Here is a 20,613-nt window from a genome sequence, read left to right on the forward strand (position 1 = left end):
AGCTCCGAAAATATGCAAATGAGTTTACGTTACGCAATAGCAGAAATATATGGAATTGTATGGCAAAAGACGGCCGCGCTATCGACATAAAAAAATCTATACTTTACTACCGTGTAAAAGTAATGCAAGCGATTATCGTCGATTATCGCGCTTTCTTCTTCCGATACCGATATAATGTCTTTCCAGCGATTTATCGCTGAGTCAGGGATGAGCCATTGCGATATATTATGGAAGTGCAATGATTATGAACTTTTTCAGATATTTCGAATAAAGCGTTATGACTGATCGCACCTTTTTTAAGATTATTTGCTCTCGATCAAGATTTTCCTTCTCTATCAATGAATCTCTGGTGTAAATGGGAGCGTGATGGGTATTCTGGGATTCTCTTACACCACGTTCGCTTTTGATTGTTGTGGCAAATGGCGGAAATAGCAAGAGATACGTTACCTTCTGGTTTTGATGAGCAATTTTTGAATGAGGTTGAAGACAAACTGATTTGTTCGATATGTCATTTAACGTTAAAAGACCCAGTTCTCACAAGATGTGGACACAGATTCTGTAAGGGATGCCTCGACGAGCATTTCAGAAGGTAATGTTTTGATGCTTACAAATCAAGCATATCCGTCCATGGAAGATCGAGAACTTCAGAAATCTTTCGTTTAGTTGATTTTTTATAACATGTAATTTGTGTTTCTAGGAATATTTATGTAAAATATGGTATGGTTTTCATCGACAGGTCCTTTTCTAATATATAGAGGTAGAAATTTCGTGTTCGCCATCGCAGACTGTCTATCAATCTCAATAGCGTTAAGTTCATTACGCATATGTTTTGCATCACACTGTAAATCTTGAATACTTTTCATCAATAATTTGTCATTTCGCCGATTTAAATAGAGTACTTCAAGAAAAATCATAAAAATGCTTTGTTAAAACGAAATGGATCTTTATACTCATCATTTTTCTCTGAATGCGTCGAACACTTACTCGTGGTCTCTCCAGATCTCATAAAGAGACATCCCGATCGTTCTCAGAGCGACTGAGTCGATCAAGAACATACAACGGACTAGTTACCGAGAAAATCATTAGCAGAGCGAGGCAATTATGTCTGTGTTTTAACTGTATCATTCCTTTGATGGGCTACTGATGGTTGCTATAATTTAAAAAATCTGATTTTGTTTTCTTTATTTTGTTGTCATTATTGATATTTTTTTTAGGCAAGAAATTGAAGGCCGAAGTCTAACTTGTCCTGCGGACAGAGACGCTTTGGACAAAGAGCGGGTAATGATTTTATCTTAATGCCTTCCAGAATAAACTTTACGTTGAGAAATTAATTTTTATAAATATGCAGCGAATTAAGTTTGCAGCTCATGCAATTATGAGCTACGGCAGTTCATGCATGAAGCAGAAGACGAGTATTTCTAGGCTTTTCTCGTCTACCAAATTTACAGAACTGACTCATCGAATCAGTTGTCTGTGTAATATTCCCTAGTCAGATTAAATCAATTCAACGAGGTCTATACAGGCCTTTTTTCCTTAATTTGTCTCTAACAAGGTTAATGTTCGCTAACGCCCAAAGGCTACCTTAATGTAACTGGTGTACCATGGAGTTTTTTTTTTGCAAATTCATTGATAAAAGTTTTTATCCGAGGTAATTTCAATCTTTGAAAAAATTAGACAGGGTTATTAAGTTCTCCCTCGAATTGCCTTCTTGCCTTTTTGCCAGAGGAAAAAAAGTGGGTCTAGTACGATTGTCCCAAGTTAGCTACTGGATGGCACTAAGATAGCAATTTATGCTGGAAATTACAATACTGATATTTAGTATTCAACTACGCGTCGTAGAGTTTAGATGTCACGCGATATTTGTACTCCAGAGAACTGGTTAGACAGGTCTTCTCGCATCGCTCAGGCGACGAGTTGGATTAAAGTTATAAAAAAAAAAAAAAAAAATGGCGGATAATAGAAATAATTTTTCTTACGACGAAGAGTTCGAATGGCTGACGAATATTAATCTAAGTTTATTAGGTAAATCGAACGAAGAAAAGCAGTTAGACGACAATTAAATTTCATCATTTATTCAAGAAAATAGAAACAGCAACACGACAAAGCGTCAATTCCGTTCCGCTTTGCACAGTTCTGTCACGCACTCCCCATAAATAAATATCCGCGAAACTCGCCCGCACAGAAATAATAATTTGGTGTGTTGGATAATAGATAACTTATTAAACGTTTTGGTGTGTCGTATCGCTGAGTATTTTTGCTCGTTATTAGTATTTTGACTCGCCCTGCGGGCTCTTCAAAATACGGCACAACTTGTAAAAATACTCAAAGATACTACACAACAAAACGTCTTATAAGATATATATATATATATATATATATATATATATATATATAATTATACCTCAAGATTTAGGTTACTTGAACTTTTACTGCAACTCTGAGTTTCATGCCTCTTGCGAAGCAATCGTCAGGCAACTGCCAGAAATAACGGTTAATAAATTATAATAAATAAATTAGTAAATTTATAAATTAATTAATAAATAAATTGGTTATTTCTGGCAGTTGCCTGACGATTGCTTCGCAAGAGGCGTAAAACTCAGAGTTGCAGTAAAAGTTCAAGTAACCTAAACTTGAGGTATAATTATCCATAGCTCTAGCCCTGCTATTGAGCACTTTTTAGTAGATGATGTTCTCATTCCGCTATTTTGGTTATATATATATACATATATATATATATATATATATATATATATATATATATATATATATATATAACTGCAGACAGTGCACACTGTTTCGACCTATGTGGGTCTCATCAGTGCAGTGCAGACACTGGGCCAAGCTCTGGAATAAACCATTGCCTGGGCGCTACACTTGTGGGACCAAGTGCAGACACGTTGCCATGCGAGAGTGCTCAAATCACAACTAAGGTGATGAGCTTCGCCCGAAGGCTAATATATATATATATATATATATATATATATATATAATAATTGATTATTATCCATGGCTCTAGCCCTGCCATTGAGTACTTTTTAGTAGATGACGATCTCATTCCGCTATTTTGGTTATATATATATTTAGGTTACTTGAACTTTTACTGCAACTCTGAGTTTTACGCCTCTTGCGAAGCAATCGTCAGGCAACTGCCAGAAATAACGGGCTTATCAGCAACGAATTGGGTTATTTGGTCCAAGACATTTAATTGCTACTCAGAGTTTCATGCTCCATCAGGAGCCATCATCAGGCAACTGCCTGAAAAACGGTTACATTCAAAGTTATTAAAAAAAAAACGGTTACATTCAAAGTTATATGAAAAAAACGGTTACATTCAAAGTTTTGAAAAAACGTGTGGCGCGCGCTAATAATGTGATGACATTTTTAGCAGAAACTTCCCAGAGTGTCTATAGGACGATGGTAATTCATTTCGGTTGTTTAAGGTTGACATATCGGGCTTACGCAAAATAAAATACTTCTCCCACAAACACGAATTACAATTCTTGGCGACGTTTGAGAAAGATTTTGCCCGTTTTACTTTGCGCCATTTCATGTTGTACTCAATGTTTCGGTCTTTCAGGTTCCAAATATCATTACTAAGCTCAGTTGCGTTTCTATAACGTTCATTACAGAATGAGCAAATGTGGTTTCGATATCTTAATTTGAATGGAATATTTCGAAATAGGCAACGTAGGATCCATGACAGTGCTCGACAATGAAGGAGCCATTACAGTAGCAAATGGACTACTCAAGTGACGCACATATGGATTTTAATACAGCCTGTTTCGTAGACCAACAAAAGTTGATCCACTCATCAGTTAAACTCCATACACACTGAGGCATCGTGACGGTTAACTCTAACACAGCAACGTGATCACATGGCATTGTTTAAAAATTCAAATCTTGAAAACCGTGCGCGCGCCGATAATAGCGTTAAGAATACCTGAGAATATATTTTCGCCGATGTCTACAATTGGATATTATTTCACTTCGCTTGTTTAAAGAGGCTTCATGTGGATAAGACAAGATAAAAAATTTCTCAGTAAGGCATAAATTGCAACGTTTTGTGGCATTGGAATATGATCTAGCCCTAGCAATAATTTTCCATGAAATCGAATAGTCTTCCCTCTTCTCCTTTAGTTTCCACAGGTACTTGCTCAGCTCTGTGTCATTTCGCCGTCTCTCGTGGTTGAACGACATTTGGTGGTTGCGCCATCTAGTCTTAAAATCTGTCGCTGTGAGGCCAACGTACGTTTTAGTTTCTTCCTTGGTATCGACTGTGGCTTGGTAGACGACCTCGCTTTGCAAACATTCCCCTCCTAAAGGGCATTCGTTTTCGTTCCTGCAGTTGCACAATCTTTGGGGGCGGCTATCTTCGGACATATTTGCGTTCCTGATTGTGGCTTTGTTATGCCCGTCTATGATCTGTTTCATATTTGGTGTGCATGAGTAGCTCAGTTTAATGGTGTTTCTATTGAAAATTTTCCTCAGTTTGTGGGTGACTGGAAAGCACTTGTCAATAAGGTTAATGAACGCTCTGCCAATGTTGGTCTGTACGTTTCTGTTAAATGGTGGGTTAAACCAAATTATGTTCCTTCGCCTTTTGGTTTGGTATTGCGGTCGGTGCGGTTCCGGTTCAGTGAAGTGCAGCTTGTATGTGTAGCCACTCTTGTGTAACGCGTCTTGGTAGGGAGGTGCGGCTTTGTTAAACATGTCTTCGTCAGAAGAGATTTCAGAAAGTCTTTTATTAACTGCTTCGGGGATGTTTCGTAGTATGCAAGGTGGGTGGTTAGACTTGCTGTGTACGTATAGATGGGTAGTTGCTGGTTTGGAATAAGGTCCGAATCTGCCGGTTATCAGGTCAAGCGTTACATCGAGAAAGTTGATGATTTTCTTGTTTGCCTCGATGGTAATTCTAAGGTTGTTTTGGGCAAATATCGTGCAAATCTGTCTCTTAATTCTCTCCACTCTTTGGGGTGTTTGGTTTATAACTGCAAGGCCGTCGTCACGGTAAAGTCCGATGTTAATTTCTGGTATAGTCGCAAGCTGTGATAGGAGGTAGCAGCCGACTAGTTCACATGTCTCCGCTCCATCATAACTTCCCATGGTGACGTCGAAAAGGCCGTTGGAATTTTTCTTCTGCCAAGAGGTCCCATTGCTAAATAGTAGTGATTCTTTAGCAAGCAGGACGATTTGGCGATCATCTGAGGAGATGGTCGTGTAGTTAGACGCGAAGTCGAGGGCACGTCCAAGTAGATCTTTCGTTATTGAGGGGTAGAATTCTACAACATCGAAGCTGATGAAAGCAGATTCGCATTTATTTGGTAAGTTTTTGAACCACTGCAGCACAGAGGATGTGTTCTTCCATTGATTAACGCCTGTTGCATTTACAAGTTTCTGGTTAATATTTTTAAATATATTTTTATTTTTTTATATTTATATTTTTTTTATATTTATTTTTTTAATATTTTAACCAGAAACTTGTAAATGAGACGGAGACATGTGAACTAATCGGCTGCTACCTCCTATCACAGCTTGCGACTATACCAGAAATTAACATCGGACTTTACCGTGACGACGGCCTTGCAGTTATAAACCAAACACCCCAAAGAGTGGAGAGAATTAAGAGACAGATTTGCACGATATTTGCCCAAAACAACCTTAGAATTACCATCGAGGCAAACAAGAAAATCATCAACTTTCTCGATGTAACGCTTGACCTGATAACCGGCAGATTCGGACCCTATTCCAAACCAGCAACTACCCATCTATACGTACACAGCAAGTCTAACCACCCACCTTGCATACTACGAAACATCCCCGAAGCAGTTAATAAAAGACTTTCTGAAATCTCTTCTGACGAAGACATGTTTAACAAAGCCGCACCTCCCTACCAAGACGCGTTACACAAGAGTGGCTACACATACAAGCTGCACTTCACTGAACCGGAACCGCACCGACCGCAATACCAAACCAAAAGGCGAAGGAACATAATTTGGTTTAACCCACCATTTAACAGAAACGTACAGACCAACATTGGCAGAGCGTTCATTAACCTTATTGACAAGTGCTTTCCAGTCACCCACAAACTGAGGAAAATTTTCAATAGAAACACCATTAAACTGAGCTACTCATGCACACCAAATATGAAACAGATCATAGACGGGCATAACAAAGCCACAATCAGGAACGCAAATATGTCCGAAGATAGCCGCCCCCAAAGATTGTGCAACTGCAGGAACGAAAACGAATGCCCTTTAGGAGGGGAATGTTTGCAAAGCGAGGTCGTCTACCAAGCCACAGTCGATACCAAGGAAGAAACTAAAACGTACGTTGGCCTCACAGCGACAGATTTTAAGACTAGATGGCGCAACCACCAAATGTCGTTCAACCACGAGAGACGGCGAAATGACACAGAGCTGAGCAAGTACCTGTGGAAACTAAAGGAGAAGAGGGAAGACTATTCGATTTCATGGAAAATTATTGCTAGGGCTAGATCATATTCCAATGCCACAAAACGTTGCAATTTATGCCTTACTGAGAAATTTTTTATCTTGTCTTATCCACATGAAGCCTCTTTAAACAAGCGAAGTGAAATAATATCCAATTGTAGACATCGGCGAAAATATATTCTCAGGTATTCTTAACGCTATTATCGGCGCGCGCACGGTTTTCAAGATTTGAATTTTTAAACAATGCCATGTGATCACGTTGCTGTGTTAGAGTTAACCGTCACGATGCCTCAGTGTGTATGGAGTTTAACTAATGAGTGGATCAACTTTTGTTGGTCTTCGAAACAGGCTGTATTAAAATCCATATGTGCGTCACTTGAGTAGTCCATTTGCTACTATATATATATATATAACTGCAGACAGTACTGTTTCGGCCTTCTGGGCCTCATCAGTGCAGTGCTAATGCTGGGATGGGGGAGAACCGAGACGGTCACCCCAAACGACCCAACCTTTGTGGTATCGTCTAAGCCATGCCAGAGTGCTCAAACTAGAGTAAACCAGCGAGCATGCGCAATTGCAACGGCAATGACTCATCCTAGATAGAGTGCTCAATTTGGACATGAAAGCAAAGCTTTGTATGCCAAAGAGCTATTATATATATAACCAAAACAACGGAATGAGATCATCATCTACTAAAAAGTGCTCTATAGCAGGGCTAGAGCTATGGATAATTATACCTCAAGAATTAGGTTACTTGAACTTTTACTGCAGTAAAAGTTCAAGTAACCTAATTCTTGAGGTATAATTATATATATATATATATATATATATATATATATATATATATAACTGCAGACAGTACTGTTTCGGCCTTCTGGGCCTCATCAGTGCAGTGCTAATGCTAGGATGGAGGAGAACCAATATGGTCACCCCAAACGATCCAACCTTTGTGGTATCGTCTAAGTCATGCCAGAGTGCTCAAACTAGAGTACACTAGCGAGCATGCGCAATTGCAGAGCAATGACTCATCCTAGTTAGAGTGCTCAATTTGGACATGAAAGCAAAGCTTTGTATGCCAAAGAGCTATATCTAACTGCAGACAGTACTGTTTCGGCCTTCTGGGCCTCATCAGTGCAGTGCTAATGCTAGGATGGAGGAGAACCAATATGGTCACCCCAAACGATCCAACCTTTGTGGTATCGTCTAAGTCATGCCAGAGTGCTCAAACTAGAGTACACTAGCGAGCATGCGCAATTGCAGAGCAATGACTCATCCTAGTTAGAGTGCTCAATTTGGACATGAAAGCAAAGCTTTGTATGCCAAAGAGCTATATCTAACTGCAGACAGTACTGTTTCGGCCTTCTGGGCCTCATCAGTGCAGTTTTTTTTTATGTTTAAGGTGGACGGCCGGGCCCCCGATGAAGGGCGTGTGCAATGCCCGCCGACCAACAGGACTAATCCCACCCATGGCTTGCGTGCAATGCCTTAGGGTTGGGGTCCACCAGAAACGAGGGTCACCAGACACCAAACTCGCTGGGGAATCGAACCCCACCTCAACAAAAATTAACACACTCACACCAAAAATTGAACACACACACTCGATAACTTAAATAACTTAAACTACTTTTTAGTTTTCATTTTTAGGTTTTAAATTTTTAAACTAATATTAAACTATTTCCTCGGAGTGTACTTTAGCACATGTCTAGGAGGACCATTTTGCGGGTTGAGAACAAAGGCAATTGAACCAGGAGGAACTTGAAGGTGTGATGTTAACCGTAGGAGGTCTACTCTATCACCTGAAAGGCCAGGAGGTGTGGATAGCAATTCGAGAATTTCACTTCTGGACTTGGAAGAAATGACCGACGTAACGGAGGGTGGCACGGTTATCTTATTAGCGACTGGTACGGAAATCGACTGGGTTGTATCCGTTGTAGCAGGCTTCTTTACAGTTCCTTTTGAAACCGGAGAAGTCTGGGGAGCAGCGCGTTTACGGGAGACATTGTCTGATGGTACTTGGTCAACCGATGTGCAGGTTGGAAAACGGTCCTCGCTGGCCTCAAGGTTATAATCGCACTCTTCAGACTCAGCAACAACGTCATTAGGGACGGGAGCAATTGTCTCAGCTGTCACATCATTTTCTTGAGCTACAGACGAGGGTATGTCCATCTCTACTGATGTGTCTACAGCAGGTTGAGCACCCACGGTCGTCTGACAGTTCCTAGCTAGATGTCCACCTTGACGGCATCGGAAGCATTTGCCCCTAAGGGGACACTCCGCCGACTTATGACCAACTTTATGACAAGTAGTACACTGGAGGGGTTGCCCCCTATACCAAATTTTACAGCGGACGCCACGGATAGAAATAAACGGTGAAATGACATTCCTAATAACCATTTGGACAATGCGTGACCCGGTGGACACTGAAGGCCTTCCGGGCCAAACCTGATTGCGAACAGATTTGACCGTACCATATGCAGACAAAGCTGTGCTGATGGCGTCGTTTGATCCCTCAAAGGGAAACCAAGAGACTACAACAGTAGTAAGCTGGGGAGGAGGAGGAGGGGGTTTAACCACCCTACACTCTACATCACCCAACTTGATGACACCTAGCTCCTCAAAAAATAACTTAGCAGCATCGCCGTTCTCAGCAAAAGTGACTCTCGCAACACGGCCAGGACATGCCTGCACCGCAGCCACCCGATGGTCAGACTCACGGTCAAAAAAACCCAGCAACAAACCAACCGCTTCCGAGAAAAGTACCTCCTCAGGGAGCCCCTGACAGTCAACGTCGATGGTCCTATTAAAGGACACGACCATGCTGAAACTCGGACCCAACCCAAAGACAAGTCAGAGGGATGGGTGACCGAAACAGAGAAAAAGCAAAAAGGAAAGCAAGTTCGGATCGACCGAGAAATCCAAAAAAAGGGATGGGCGACCAAAACGGAACCAAAGAAAACAACCACTGCCAGGGAGGAAAAAGTCGCAAGTTTTCCCTCCCGGCAGGTACTCACTTATCCAACTCAGACCTCGAAAAACACCAGAACCAACTTCAAACTACAAGAGTATGAAGCAACACTTACCATGCGAGACCTGGGCCTCATCAGTGCAGTGCTAATGCTAGGATGGAGGAGAACCAATATGGTCACCCCAAACGATCCAACCTTTGTGGTATCGTCTAAGTCATGCCAGAGTGCTCAAACTAGAGTACACTAGCGAGCATGCGCAATTGCAGAGCAATGACTCATCCTAGTTAGAGTGCTCAATTTGGACATGAAAGCAAAGCTTTGTATGCCAAAGAGCTATATCTCTTATTAGTACATATATACTAGCTATATCTCTTATTAGTACATATATACTAGCTATATCTCTTATTAGTACATATATACATATATGTACTAATATATATATATATATATATATATATATATATATATATATATATAACTGCAGACAGTGCACACTGTTTCGACTTATGTGGGTCTCATCAGTTTTTTTATGTTTAAGGCGGACGGCCAGGCTCCCGTGAGGGCGGTGCAATGCCTGCCGACCTAAATGTCTAATCCAAACCCGCCGCCAGAGTGCAAGGGCTTGAGGGTTGGGACCGCCATAAACGGAGGGCCCACCAGGACGCCAAACTCGCTGGGGGATCGAACCCCACCTCCCAGGTTAATCACACACTTTCAAAGATTAAACTCCCATGCTACGATTAGTGATAATGGTTAGTCAAAGCACCAAAATACCACACTCACGCATACCCGCTGACACACTTACCTACCACAGTAGGGACAAAAGCAAACAAAAACATGGACAAAACATGAATAGAACAGAACCACTGTGCAGTACACCAATGAAGGAGACCCAGCACAAGTGGCTACATGACAGACACAACAGGACTGAAACGGAACAAAACCCCTGTGCAGTACACCAATGAAGGAGACCCAGCACAAAAGGCAACATGACGGACACAGGAACACACGGGGGAGAAGGGGGAGAACTAAAGATTGAAGACCAGAGAGTTGCCTGAGACAGAAGCAATAACGCCACGAGCGCACCACTGTCTGTGGAAGAAGCGACGACGTCTGCTAGATTTGCACCGCCTGAAAGCTAGAGGTAGGTAAAACTTCAAGCGGGCTTTAATGGACGCAATCACCGCAACGGCACCAGGACGAACATTACGGAACCGGTAGTCGTTCCTACACAACCAAATACAGTACTTAGAAACATTAAGAAGGTAGACGAAACCCCAAGGGACAGAAATCAATTCACTCGTCTTAAACCCGAAAAGAACATGACGTAAAAGAATGACAGGACTCATAGGGGAGAAAACGAACAACAAAGACTGGACCCAGGAGAGAACACTCTGAGCAAGCGGACAATAGTAAAACAGATGCTCAAGTGACTCAACCTGGGGACCGCAAAAACAGAACGGAGAAACCGACAAACCAAAAAGAGAGAGGCGCCGAGCGGTGTACAGAACGCCATGCGCAATCTTCCAGTTAAGGTCGGTGACACGACGATCCAGGTCGAACATAGACAGGGTACGCCACGTGGCAGGCCAATCAAGATTAGGGAATTGAAGTTCATACTTGTACACACAACGGGGCTGGACCATGTTCTCAGAAAGGAGATACAAATAGCATGACTTAGAAGACATGCTGACAACAGGGGAACAGACCAAAGGAGACGAAGAAGCATAAACAAGGCAATCCCTGGACGTGGCAAAAGACCCATCAAGTTTCCGCCACGCTAGGATCAGAGACTGGTAGAATGGTGGCAAGGCTCTAGAGTCAACAGAAAAAGGGCGAGAAAAAGCAACGAGAGGTGAGACACCAAGGACAGACTGAAACCAAAACGACATCAGTGAGACCCAACTGGAGGGAGAGGAGGCAAACCTCCTCACCCATTGACCCAGAAGAGCCCACACCTTGAAGCGAACACTGACCACTGAAAAACCACCAAAAAGAGCTGGCTGCACTACTGCAGCGCGGGCGACGAGCTCCCGCTTGCCAGACCAAAAGAATGAAAACACAAGTCGAGTAAGCTCCGTCTCCACCCAAGCCGGCATGTGGATGAGTGACGCCACATACCAGACCCGAGAGAGGGCGAGAGCATTAATAACGAGAGCCTTGCCGCGAAAGGTCAGAACACGTGAACGCCAGGATTTGAGAACATGGTCCACCGCAGAAATGCGCGGGCGCCAATTATCCTCTTCCAGGTTACCAGGACCGATAAACACTCCAAGGACCTTGAGTTTCGAAGGTGTCCAATCGAAAGGGACGGGGGAGTCCGTACGGCCCCGCCAGCCGCCCAACCAAAGGCCCTTGGACTTTCCGAAATTGATCTTTGACCCGGACGCCCGCTCATACTGATGATAAACTTCCAGAGCAGCTTTGATCCCATCGTCGGATGTTAAAATTAACGACGTGTCGTCAGCATACTGAGATATGGGGGATAGTGGGGGACACCCCGGGAGGGAAAGGCCAACGATACGGGGGTTGGAGCGAATACTACAGGCAAGGACCTCCGAAACCAAAACGTACAACAGAGGAGACAGGGGACACCCCTGCCGGACACCTCGCGAGAGACCGAAAAACGGTGTCAGATGACCATTTACATTAATGGCACTTTGGACCTGCCTGTAGAACAAGTCTACCCAAGCAATGAATTGGGGGCCGAAACCCATGGGGACAAGGGTAGATCGCAGAAAGCCCCAATCCACCCGGTCGAATGCCTTTTCTTGGTCAAGAGATAAGATTGCAACCGCGGTGCCCGTAGACTCCGCATAACTCACAACATCACGGAGAAAGGTGACATTCTCCCCTATGAACCGACCCGGCACTCCACACGTCTGGTCCCGGTGCACGACCAGGTGAATGACACGGAGGAGCCGGCCAGCAATGGTTCGTGATGCCAGTTTATAGTCGACATTCAACAGCGAAATGGGACGCCAATTCTTTGGATCAAGACGATCCCCCTTTTTAAAAGACAACGAGATCACACCTCTACGCTGAGAGAGAGACAAAGAACCGGAGGAAAAACAGTCGTTAAGAACAGCTACGAGATCAGCACCGACTACGTCCCAGAAACGAAGATAGAACTCCGCTGGAAGGCCATCCAGTCCAGGAGCCTTGTTCCGCTTCATGCCCTTGAGAGCCTCATAGATCTCGAGGGGGGTGAGGAGGCCCTCACAACTATCAGCCCGATCTCGCGGAAGGACAGAAGACGGATTACCCAAAAGAGAAGATTGGATCAAAGTGTCAGTAGGAGAAGCCGTATATAAGTCGGAATAGAAAGAGCCGAGAGTGGCACACAAAGCAACAGAAGAAGAAACAATAGAGCCACCGGGCTCTCTCAGCGCAGAGATGCGGCGGTCGGCAGACCGCTTCTTTTCCAGGCGGAAGAAATAGGCCGAGGAGGACTCACCCTCCTCAACCCACTTAACTCTTGATCGCACTTGAGCACCCTTGGCAACGTAGGTGTCCATAGCTGCCAGATCCGCCAGCGCAGATCGGTAAGGGCCCGCGCAGGAGGTCATGCCAGCATCCAGCTTGGCCCGAAGATGATCGATCAAGCGAACGAGGGCAGCCCTCGATGCAGTTGTTTGAGATGACTTTTTGCGACAGTACCTGATGGTAAGGCCTTTTATCCGACCTTTCCCGCGGTCCCACCATTTGGCGAGAGAGGGGAAGCCAGGAAGGGTACGACGCCACGAAATCCACTCTTCCCTAACGAGCTGGCAATATTCCGGGTCATCTAACATGGATATGTTCAGTTTCCAGTAGCCTGGCCCAGGTGGGACGACGTCGGGAACAGAGACAGACAGCACTACTGCACTGTGGTCCGAAAAGGGGCAGCAGTACATAGCGCAAGAGGACACCGATGGGAGCCAGGCAAAGGGCACCCCAAACAGATCAATGCGCGACGCCAAACTGCCATCCCACCTGGTCCAGGTGAAATCCGAGGAGGAGGGATGGAGGTAACGCCACACATCCATAACACAACATGCCTCGAAAAGCTGGGCCAGCGAAGAGGAACTGTCTCTGTATGAACTTGCAGGTTCAGAACCACGCCGGTCAAGGGCTCGGTCAAAGACGGCGTTGAAATCCCCAGTAAGCACAGTAGGGACAGATGGATCGACTTTTGAATGGAGGTCATCAAGGAATTTATTCCGCGCAGGGTTGCAGTTAGGGGCATAGACACAGACCACACGGAAGACTTTGCCAAAGAGAGAGAATTCACATTGCAGATAACGACCATCGGCAGACCAGGAGTTTAGAAGAGATAAAGAAGAACGATAGAGAATAACACAACCACACGAGTGAACAGAACCAGGAGCCAACACAGACGAAAAGCCGGACGATGAAAACCACAAAGAACACTCAGCCAGAGTGACACAATGAGTTTCTTGCAGGCAGACAACATCAACCTTCACGGGGAGGGAACGCAACCACTGCAGAAAGCCAAACCTTTTAGACTGGTCCCGCAGACCATTACAGTTTAAGGTAAGGATGGAAAGAGCCATCACTGCGCACAAAAGGGAAGCCATCATGCTTAGGTCTTCTTCTTACCGCCCGAGGACCTCTTGCCAGCCTTACCCAATGATGCTGCAGATGGTTTTGCAAGCTTCTTACGCCGGGACAAAGCCGACGTAGCCGGAGGTTCTGGATCCGGGTCTTGGGGGGTTGACTCAGAACCAGCGTCCGATGCAGGCCTCTTACGAGTAGCCATGGCCGGAGCTGTATCCATTTCGGAAAGCTCGTCAGCCAGGGCCAAAGAGCTAACATTATTCTTACTGGTACCTTTACCACTAGAAGAGCCTTTTTTGGCATTCTTATCCTCTTTACTATTTACTTTAGCAGGGACCACACTTGCAGTTTCCCCTTTACTAGATAAATTATCAGTAGCGCTACCGTGATTAACGTTAACTACACTAATTGAATTAGGGGCACTGTCAGTACCACCATTTACTTCATTACTAGACACTAGTTCACTATCATTATTTTCAGTTGACCCAGAAGGGGTCTTACCCGAGGCGTCTGCCCCTCTAGTTTGCTCATCATTCGGAGCCTCACTATTTCCTTTACAATTACTGACATTACTCTCTGACCCAGTCCGAGGAGAAAGATCAGTATTAGCGCTGGCATTGGTTAGATACTCAGCGAACTCAACCTCTTGTGGGGCACTATCAGCAAGTTGTCTAACAAAACTATTAGCTGCAACAGACAGCATTTGGACTGCCTGGGTAGCATAAGCCTCATCCTCAAAGAGAGGAGCACCCGACACCGAGGCCTGGGTACTAGCCGCTATCCCATCGGCCACAGGGTCACCACTGGCCGGGGGGACGACAGGAATCTGTGCCTGTACCAGTTGGCCGCTGGAGTCCAAAACAGGGGTGCCCAATTCCATGCCTGACACCTGGGAGGCCGCTTCACCCACCAAGGGTTCGGCTTCACTATCACCATCGACAGCGTCTTCGCACTCGATATCACCAGCCGCCTCAGCAGCATCGCCCTCATCAATGTCACCCCCATCATCGCCAGCCTCTTCCTCCCCACCAGCGCTACCAACCGGGGCCCCAGGGGCCACCGGGGGGGCCTGGGGAAGGATCCATGCAGATGTACACTCCCTAGCAAAATGCCCCGCCTTGTGGCAGCGGCGGCACTTACCCTTATCAGGGCACTGTTTTGCCGCGTGTCCAACTTGTCTACAAATATCGCATCGCAAAGGCTGGTCACGGTACCACACCTTGCAGCGAATACCCCCGATGGAAATGAAACGAGGGATTTCCTTTTTGACAACCATTTTGACAAGACGGCAGCCAGTAGAGACTGACGGCTTGCCAGGCCACATTTGATGGCGGACAGACTTGATCTCACCATAGCTTGAAAGCGCGTTCTTAACTGATTCCACTGGGCCCTCATAAGGAAACCAGTGGACGACGACCATACTAACTTGAGGGGGTGGTGGGGGGGAGAAATGACCTCACATTCGACCCCATTAAGAACCACCGACCCACATTCCTGATAGTGGAACATAGCTAACGCACCCTTTTCATCATCAAAAGTCACCCTGGCAATAAAACCGGGGCACTGCTGGATAGACACAGCTTTAGCAACATGCCCAGTTTTCTCTTGGAAGTGGGCATCTATATAACTAATTATTTGTGTGGAACTTGTCCCATTAGGGAACAAATTACAACGTATGTCAATGGTTCTTTGGAAACCAACCATAATTAAGATTTTGTAGTGTCCAAGACTCAACAAGAAACGTGAGTTCGGCCCCACGCAACACAGCCCAAAACTGGATGGGCGACCGAAAAATTTTGTTTCGCCGAAAACACACCGGAAAAAACGGAAAACGCCGAACACCCGGAAACCACGGTCGAGAAAGGCCGAAGAAAGGACCGAAAAAACCCTCCGAAATCGGCACGAAGCCGGAAATCGGCAGGGTTGCCGAAGAAGTCCGAAAAACGCCGAAAGATAAAAAGGCGAAAGAGGACTAAAATCGACCAAAAGACAAATACTCACAAGAGTCCGTGCCCCAAGAGTGATCCTGCGCAGAATCCCAAAGCAGAGTGAATACTGTGGAGGTGAAGGAGTAAATCCTGGGTCTCATCAGTGCAGTGCAGACACTGGGCCAAGCTCTGGAATAAACCATTGCCTGGGCGCTACACTTGTGGGACCAAGTGCAGACATGTTGCCATGCGAGAGTGCTCAAATCACAACTAAGGTGATGAGCTTCGCCCGAAGGCTAAGTGCATGGCAACCCCAGTGTAGAGTGCTCAATCGCAAGGTAGCCAAAAGGCAAAGCCAAGCGAGAGCTATCTAACTGCAGATATATATATATATACAGTTAGCTATCTAACTGTATATATATATATACATATATATAACCAATTATTGACATCTTTTAATTATGTCATACGCAGGGAGGACTTGGCGTTGCGGCGAACGAGGGGTAGTTGACTGTCGACTTAGCTCCTGGTCGGAGTGGAATGCTTGTTCAACAAAGTGTGGTGTAGCAGGAAAGCAGACTAGCACACGTCGCCGGATAATTCCAGAGCAGTGTGGAGGTACATGTCCCGGAGGATCTCATTTAGCAATGACACGAGCCTGCCCTCAGATGAGTTGTTGGAATGGAGGTACTCTAGCGAATGGAGTATGTATTTGTAAAGCGGGCTATCATGGTGTCTGTTGTGACAACGCTGAGAAAGGTAATACTAGACAGAAAAAGGAAAAATGATGTAATAGTTATAAGCATCACATTTTCTAACTTGGCTGAAAATGATAAAAACTGTCGAAAAGGCTACATCACAGATGGACTATCAAAAGAAAAAATACGCTACGTTAAACACAACTTGTTTTACGAGATACGCAGAACGTACACACGTCCCCCCTCTCCCCGAATAAGTCCGCGTAATTCAGTCGCTTCACCAACAATCCCCTTCCGACCCACTGATCTCGATTATGGGTTTCGGTCTTAAACCTGTTGGGGCGCGAATTAATACGTTTTTGGTGTGAGAACTTTTTAGTGTATAAGCATTTACTAATATGAAATGCAACGAGTGGCAAACACAAAGCTAAAGGAAGATCTCAGATCGGAAATTTACTGTTCTTTTGACTGACTTTTTTATTTCTTCTACTTTACATAAAGAGCCTCAGTTTTCATCGTCATCCTGTGTGCTTGTTTTTATAAACTGATAAACTGAACCCGTGAAAATCACGGAATTGCGGCGGATCCAATCAACGTTGACTTGTTTCCTTTCTCTACGTCATACTCAAAGCTAGGGTTAAAACGGGATAAAATAAAACAAGGCTAAAAGGTTTGTAGAGTTTCTTTAACTAAAACGAGTGCTAAGACTAGCCTTTGACAGGGACAGGCGGAAAAGCGGGCGAGTGAAAAATGCCGGCTGTTAGCGAGAGCCTGGCATGAGTTATACAAGGACTCAAGCTGGAATTTTAGCCATTAGTCGAGTTAGGCCATAGCTATGGAATCCGATAAAGGAATCTACGTATTTTTCTACCCGCTGGCGCGGTCAAACTACTAATAGACTGAAACCTTTTGTTACTGACCCCATATTACTCGCTCGCTCCAAAAATGCTGAATTTTAGTCTTCTCTCATGAATTACGTTACCCTTAACTTCAAAAAAAGGGATCACCGAGATCGTTCACGAGAAAATGACAAATTAACTCAGCGACGAATTCAGGCCCTAATATCAGCCGCCATTTTGTTAAGGAGCGCGCGCAAATGATGCACAAAACAATATGCGCAGTATGCCTCGAAATAAACAAGTTTACTGAATCTCCAAAAAGTCTATCTGTCCTGATGCATAAATGTGAAGTATCAAAACTTGCAAAGGGAAAATTATGACATTGGCTTTGAAGTATTCTGCTCGTTTCTACTCATGTTGTTTGGCCGCGGTGTCAGTACTCTGATTGATGAACCAAGCAATGAAAGGCTAACACCGATCAAACCCGAGTGAAACGTCATCGTCATGGTACTCTTGTTAGAGTTCGCACTCAAATGATGGCTCGAGTCCTCACTAGATGCCGAGGTATCTTTGTGGCGAAATAAGTTTTTTAAATATGCTTTTTATTATCTACCCAGGAGGGGGAAGCTGTAAAATTTCTCCTTTGTTAATTGTAAACTGCCGCCGGCATTCTGGAAAAGTCCCCCGCACAGTGTTGTAAAGCGCATTAGAGCATTTTACATGGAAAAGCGCTATAGAAATCGATCTATATTATTATTATTATTATTATTATTATTATTATTATGTCATCATACGGAATTCTATTTCCAAAAGACCTTTTGGAGCTGCAACGGTTTTGCTTGTTCTGAAGGCGATCTTAGCCTTTTTAAGTTACCTCGTCGATGACAGTTATTTTTTCGATCACGAATAAGCATTTTGATTTTACATCAAATGTTGTCAGCAAAAGAAACCCTTCTTCATCAACATCGATTCGAAGCCGCAATGTTTTGCTTGTTCTGGAAGCGATCTTGTTCTATTAGGTTACCTAGTCAATAACGTTTACTTTTTTCGATAATGAATAATTCGCTGGTTCGTTACACAACTTTAAGGAGAAAGAAATTCCACATCACGCAAACTAATTTCATGCAACTTGTGACGAAAAATACATTTTTCACTAGTCTTGGTTTGGTAGCGTTATTACGGATCTCATCGAGTGGGCAGTAAAATTCAGACCCATTAGCTCAGTTTACCAAAAGTCGACCTTTGCAAGCCAAATTCATTCAGATCAACATGACAAAAGTTTTTCAATATTTAACAGTAAGATTGACAGCCATATCAACGTCTAGACTCAGGTTTTAATGCATATTTCAAAATAATTTTCAACAAAAAGTGGTGCTTCAATTGAGCCTCACTGATGCCCACTTAGACATTTTTTGATGTCATGCACTAGATGCTTCCTAAAGATAGAAAAGCCATCATAATGAGCGAGTTCTTTTTCGTTTTACAGTGGATTCGGCAAACTGCATTCCTCTCTTGATCGTTGCTACGTTGGTGCATGTTCATTCGATTGTAATTTTTATTTGTGAAACGGTATTCTTCTCCAGATCATCGCTCCATTACTCAACACTTCCCTTTTTTATAAAGTACATAGAACACGACTGCGACAACGAGAAATACAATGAAACAAGGTGTTAAGATGCCTGCAAGCACACCTTTATTGTCCCCTCTGAAAATGGAAAATATTTTAGTCAAGAGATGAGTACATCAAGGTCAGTCAGGTAACGTTTATATGATCCTAAATGTGGTGTGCTTTATCGATTGTTTGTCATTATTTCAAGCAGATAATAGGCACGAAGAAATTGGAACTCAGACGCTTCTTCACAAATTGTAAGCCCTTATGACCAAACTTAACCCTTCTTACTTAGTATCTGTAACACAAGGATACTGTTGAGGGAAAATCACTCCCAGTAAAGATAAAATTGATATCAAACATTTTTTCCCTAGGTTGGGTTTACTCTCATCTTACTCTTAGCAGAATCACTCACCCAGTTCATTGTTATAATATTGTAATAAACGTTTGTTCAATTTACCTCCTTTCTCGCAGTAATCTCCACCATAACCCTCCTTACAGAAGCATGTTCTGTCTTTCACGCTTCCTCTATTTAAACAACTGATTTCTGGGCAGGATCGTGTTTTCGAGGAAGTAGATGTACATGTTCCACCGCAGTGCTCCACAGTTGTTCTGTGACGGAGACTGGTCTGTATTCCTGACACTCCATAAGGAGTTGTGCAAGCGCTCCACTCAGACCACGGACCAACTACGCAGTCAAATGGTTTGGCTGAGTAACACTGCCGTGTTTCGTAAAGTTCAGGGCATTGTGCTCCTCCACAAGACGTGGAAGATATTTCTGTTCTTGATCGAGATTGAGACCCTCTCTGTCCGCATTGGTTTGCGGTGCACTGATTCCATGACGACCACGAACTAACCTCACAGTCTCTCGGTGTACATCTTCGACGACGACGTCTCCTCCAAGCTTCAGAATGAGAAAAAAAGGCGAATAATACAACTACGATTATTACAATGGAAGTTCTAGTCGCGAGCATCCTCGTCATGACTTATGGAGCCACTGTTGACCACCTTGAATAAACTAACTGCGCGGCAAACACTGAATCAACAGCTTAGGTTCCCCAGCAATCGTTTGTCTCAATCAATAATGTATATAACGAACATTTCCCAAGACGAGGCACGAATTCTCTTAGCTCAGTTGTTAAAACTCCCAACTCTACGTATTAAATTCATTAGGATGCAACGGAAGTCTTGTTGACATTTTGCGACACGCATGTTCGTCAGTTGGATAGCATTTGATTGGCTGTTTGCGGCTTAGTCCGAGCCGGGGACAAACTCATTGCTTGTCTGGAGAGTCCGTTTTGGAAAACGTTTTATCTACTCAGATCTTAATTTCAGCCGATTTGGTTTTTCAGTAGTAATGTCTACAGTATAAGTGATCCTTTCCATTCCGGGATCAAATTCGGGAACCAACTCACAAGCAAACGCAAGTCTGGCCCAGCGACTGAGAGAGCCTTTGTTTCATTCATAAAGACGGTGGTATACTTCCTACCTTATCCGTCTTAAACTGTGTGCACAGGAGGTAAGAAATATAGATCAAGTAGGTTGAGATATGTCTGCCAAGGGA

At 44.0% G+C, this 20,613-nt stretch overlaps 3 protein-coding genes across 3 annotated transcripts; 1 reads left to right on the forward strand and 2 right to left on the reverse strand.

Moving 5' to 3' along the window:
- Positions 1 to 293: 293 nt before the first annotated feature.
- LOC111344363 (TNF receptor-associated factor 3) lies at positions 294 to 19,508 on the forward strand. Its single transcript, XM_088740264.1, has 4 exons — positions 294 to 589; positions 1,215 to 1,278; positions 16,378 to 16,662; positions 19,064 to 19,508. Exons 1-3 carry the CDS (start codon positions 420 to 422, stop codon positions 16,408 to 16,410), a joined length of 267 nt encoding a protein of 88 aa, XP_088596390.1. The 5' UTR covers positions 294 to 419; the 3' UTR covers positions 16,411 to 16,662; positions 19,064 to 19,508.
- LOC148718518 (uncharacterized) lies at positions 10,344 to 11,552 on the reverse strand. Its single transcript, XM_088740245.1, has one exon. The coding sequence runs from the start codon at positions 11,512 to 11,514 to the stop codon at positions 10,444 to 10,446; it is 1,071 nt and encodes a 356-aa protein (XP_088596371.1). The 5' UTR covers positions 11,515 to 11,552; the 3' UTR covers positions 10,344 to 10,443.
- On the reverse strand, positions 18,661 to 20,520 carry LOC111347330 (thrombospondin type-1 domain-containing protein 7A-like). Its single transcript, XM_088740252.1, has 2 exons — positions 19,510 to 20,520; positions 18,661 to 19,143 (listed from the first exon to the last, which is right to left on the reverse strand). Exons 1-2 carry the CDS (start codon positions 20,030 to 20,032, stop codon positions 19,040 to 19,042), a joined length of 627 nt encoding a protein of 208 aa, XP_088596378.1. The 5' UTR covers positions 20,033 to 20,520; the 3' UTR covers positions 18,661 to 19,039.
- Positions 20,521 to 20,613: the final 93 nt, after the last annotated feature.

The sequence above is a fragment of the Stylophora pistillata genome, chromosome 12 (genome assembly GCF_964205215.1).
Source record: "Stylophora pistillata chromosome 12, jaStyPist1.2, whole genome shotgun sequence".
Taxonomy (NCBI): domain Eukaryota; kingdom Metazoa; phylum Cnidaria; class Anthozoa; order Scleractinia; family Pocilloporidae; genus Stylophora; species Stylophora pistillata.

What these genes read in the sequence shown, in the direction of transcription:
- LOC111344363 (XM_088740264.1), top strand. Translation starts at nt 420, where the DNA reads ATGGCGGAAATAGCAAGAGATACGTTACCTTCTGGTTTTGATGAGCAA. An exon ending in CTCGACGAGCATTTCAGAAG is followed by an intron (nt 590 to 1,214) that starts GTAATGTTTTGA and finishes TATTTTTTTTAG; the next exon opens with GCAAGAAATTGAAGGCCGAA. An exon ending in ACGCTTTGGACAAAGAGCGG is followed by an intron (nt 1,279 to 16,377) that starts GTAATGATTTTA and finishes TGTCATACGCAG; the next exon opens with GGAGGACTTGGCGTTGCGGC.
- LOC148718518 (XM_088740245.1), bottom strand. Translation starts at nt 11,514, where the DNA reads ATGCCGGCTTGGGTGGAGACGGAGCTTACTCGACTTGTGTTTTCATTC.
- LOC111347330 (XM_088740252.1), bottom strand. Translation starts at nt 20,032, where the DNA reads ATGACGAGGATGCTCGCGACTAGAACTTCCATTGTAATAATCGTAGTT. An exon ending in AGATTACTGCGAGAAAGGAG is followed by an intron (nt 19,144 to 19,509) that starts GTAAATTGAACA and finishes CCATTTTCAGAG; the next exon opens with GGGACAATAAAGGTGTGCTT.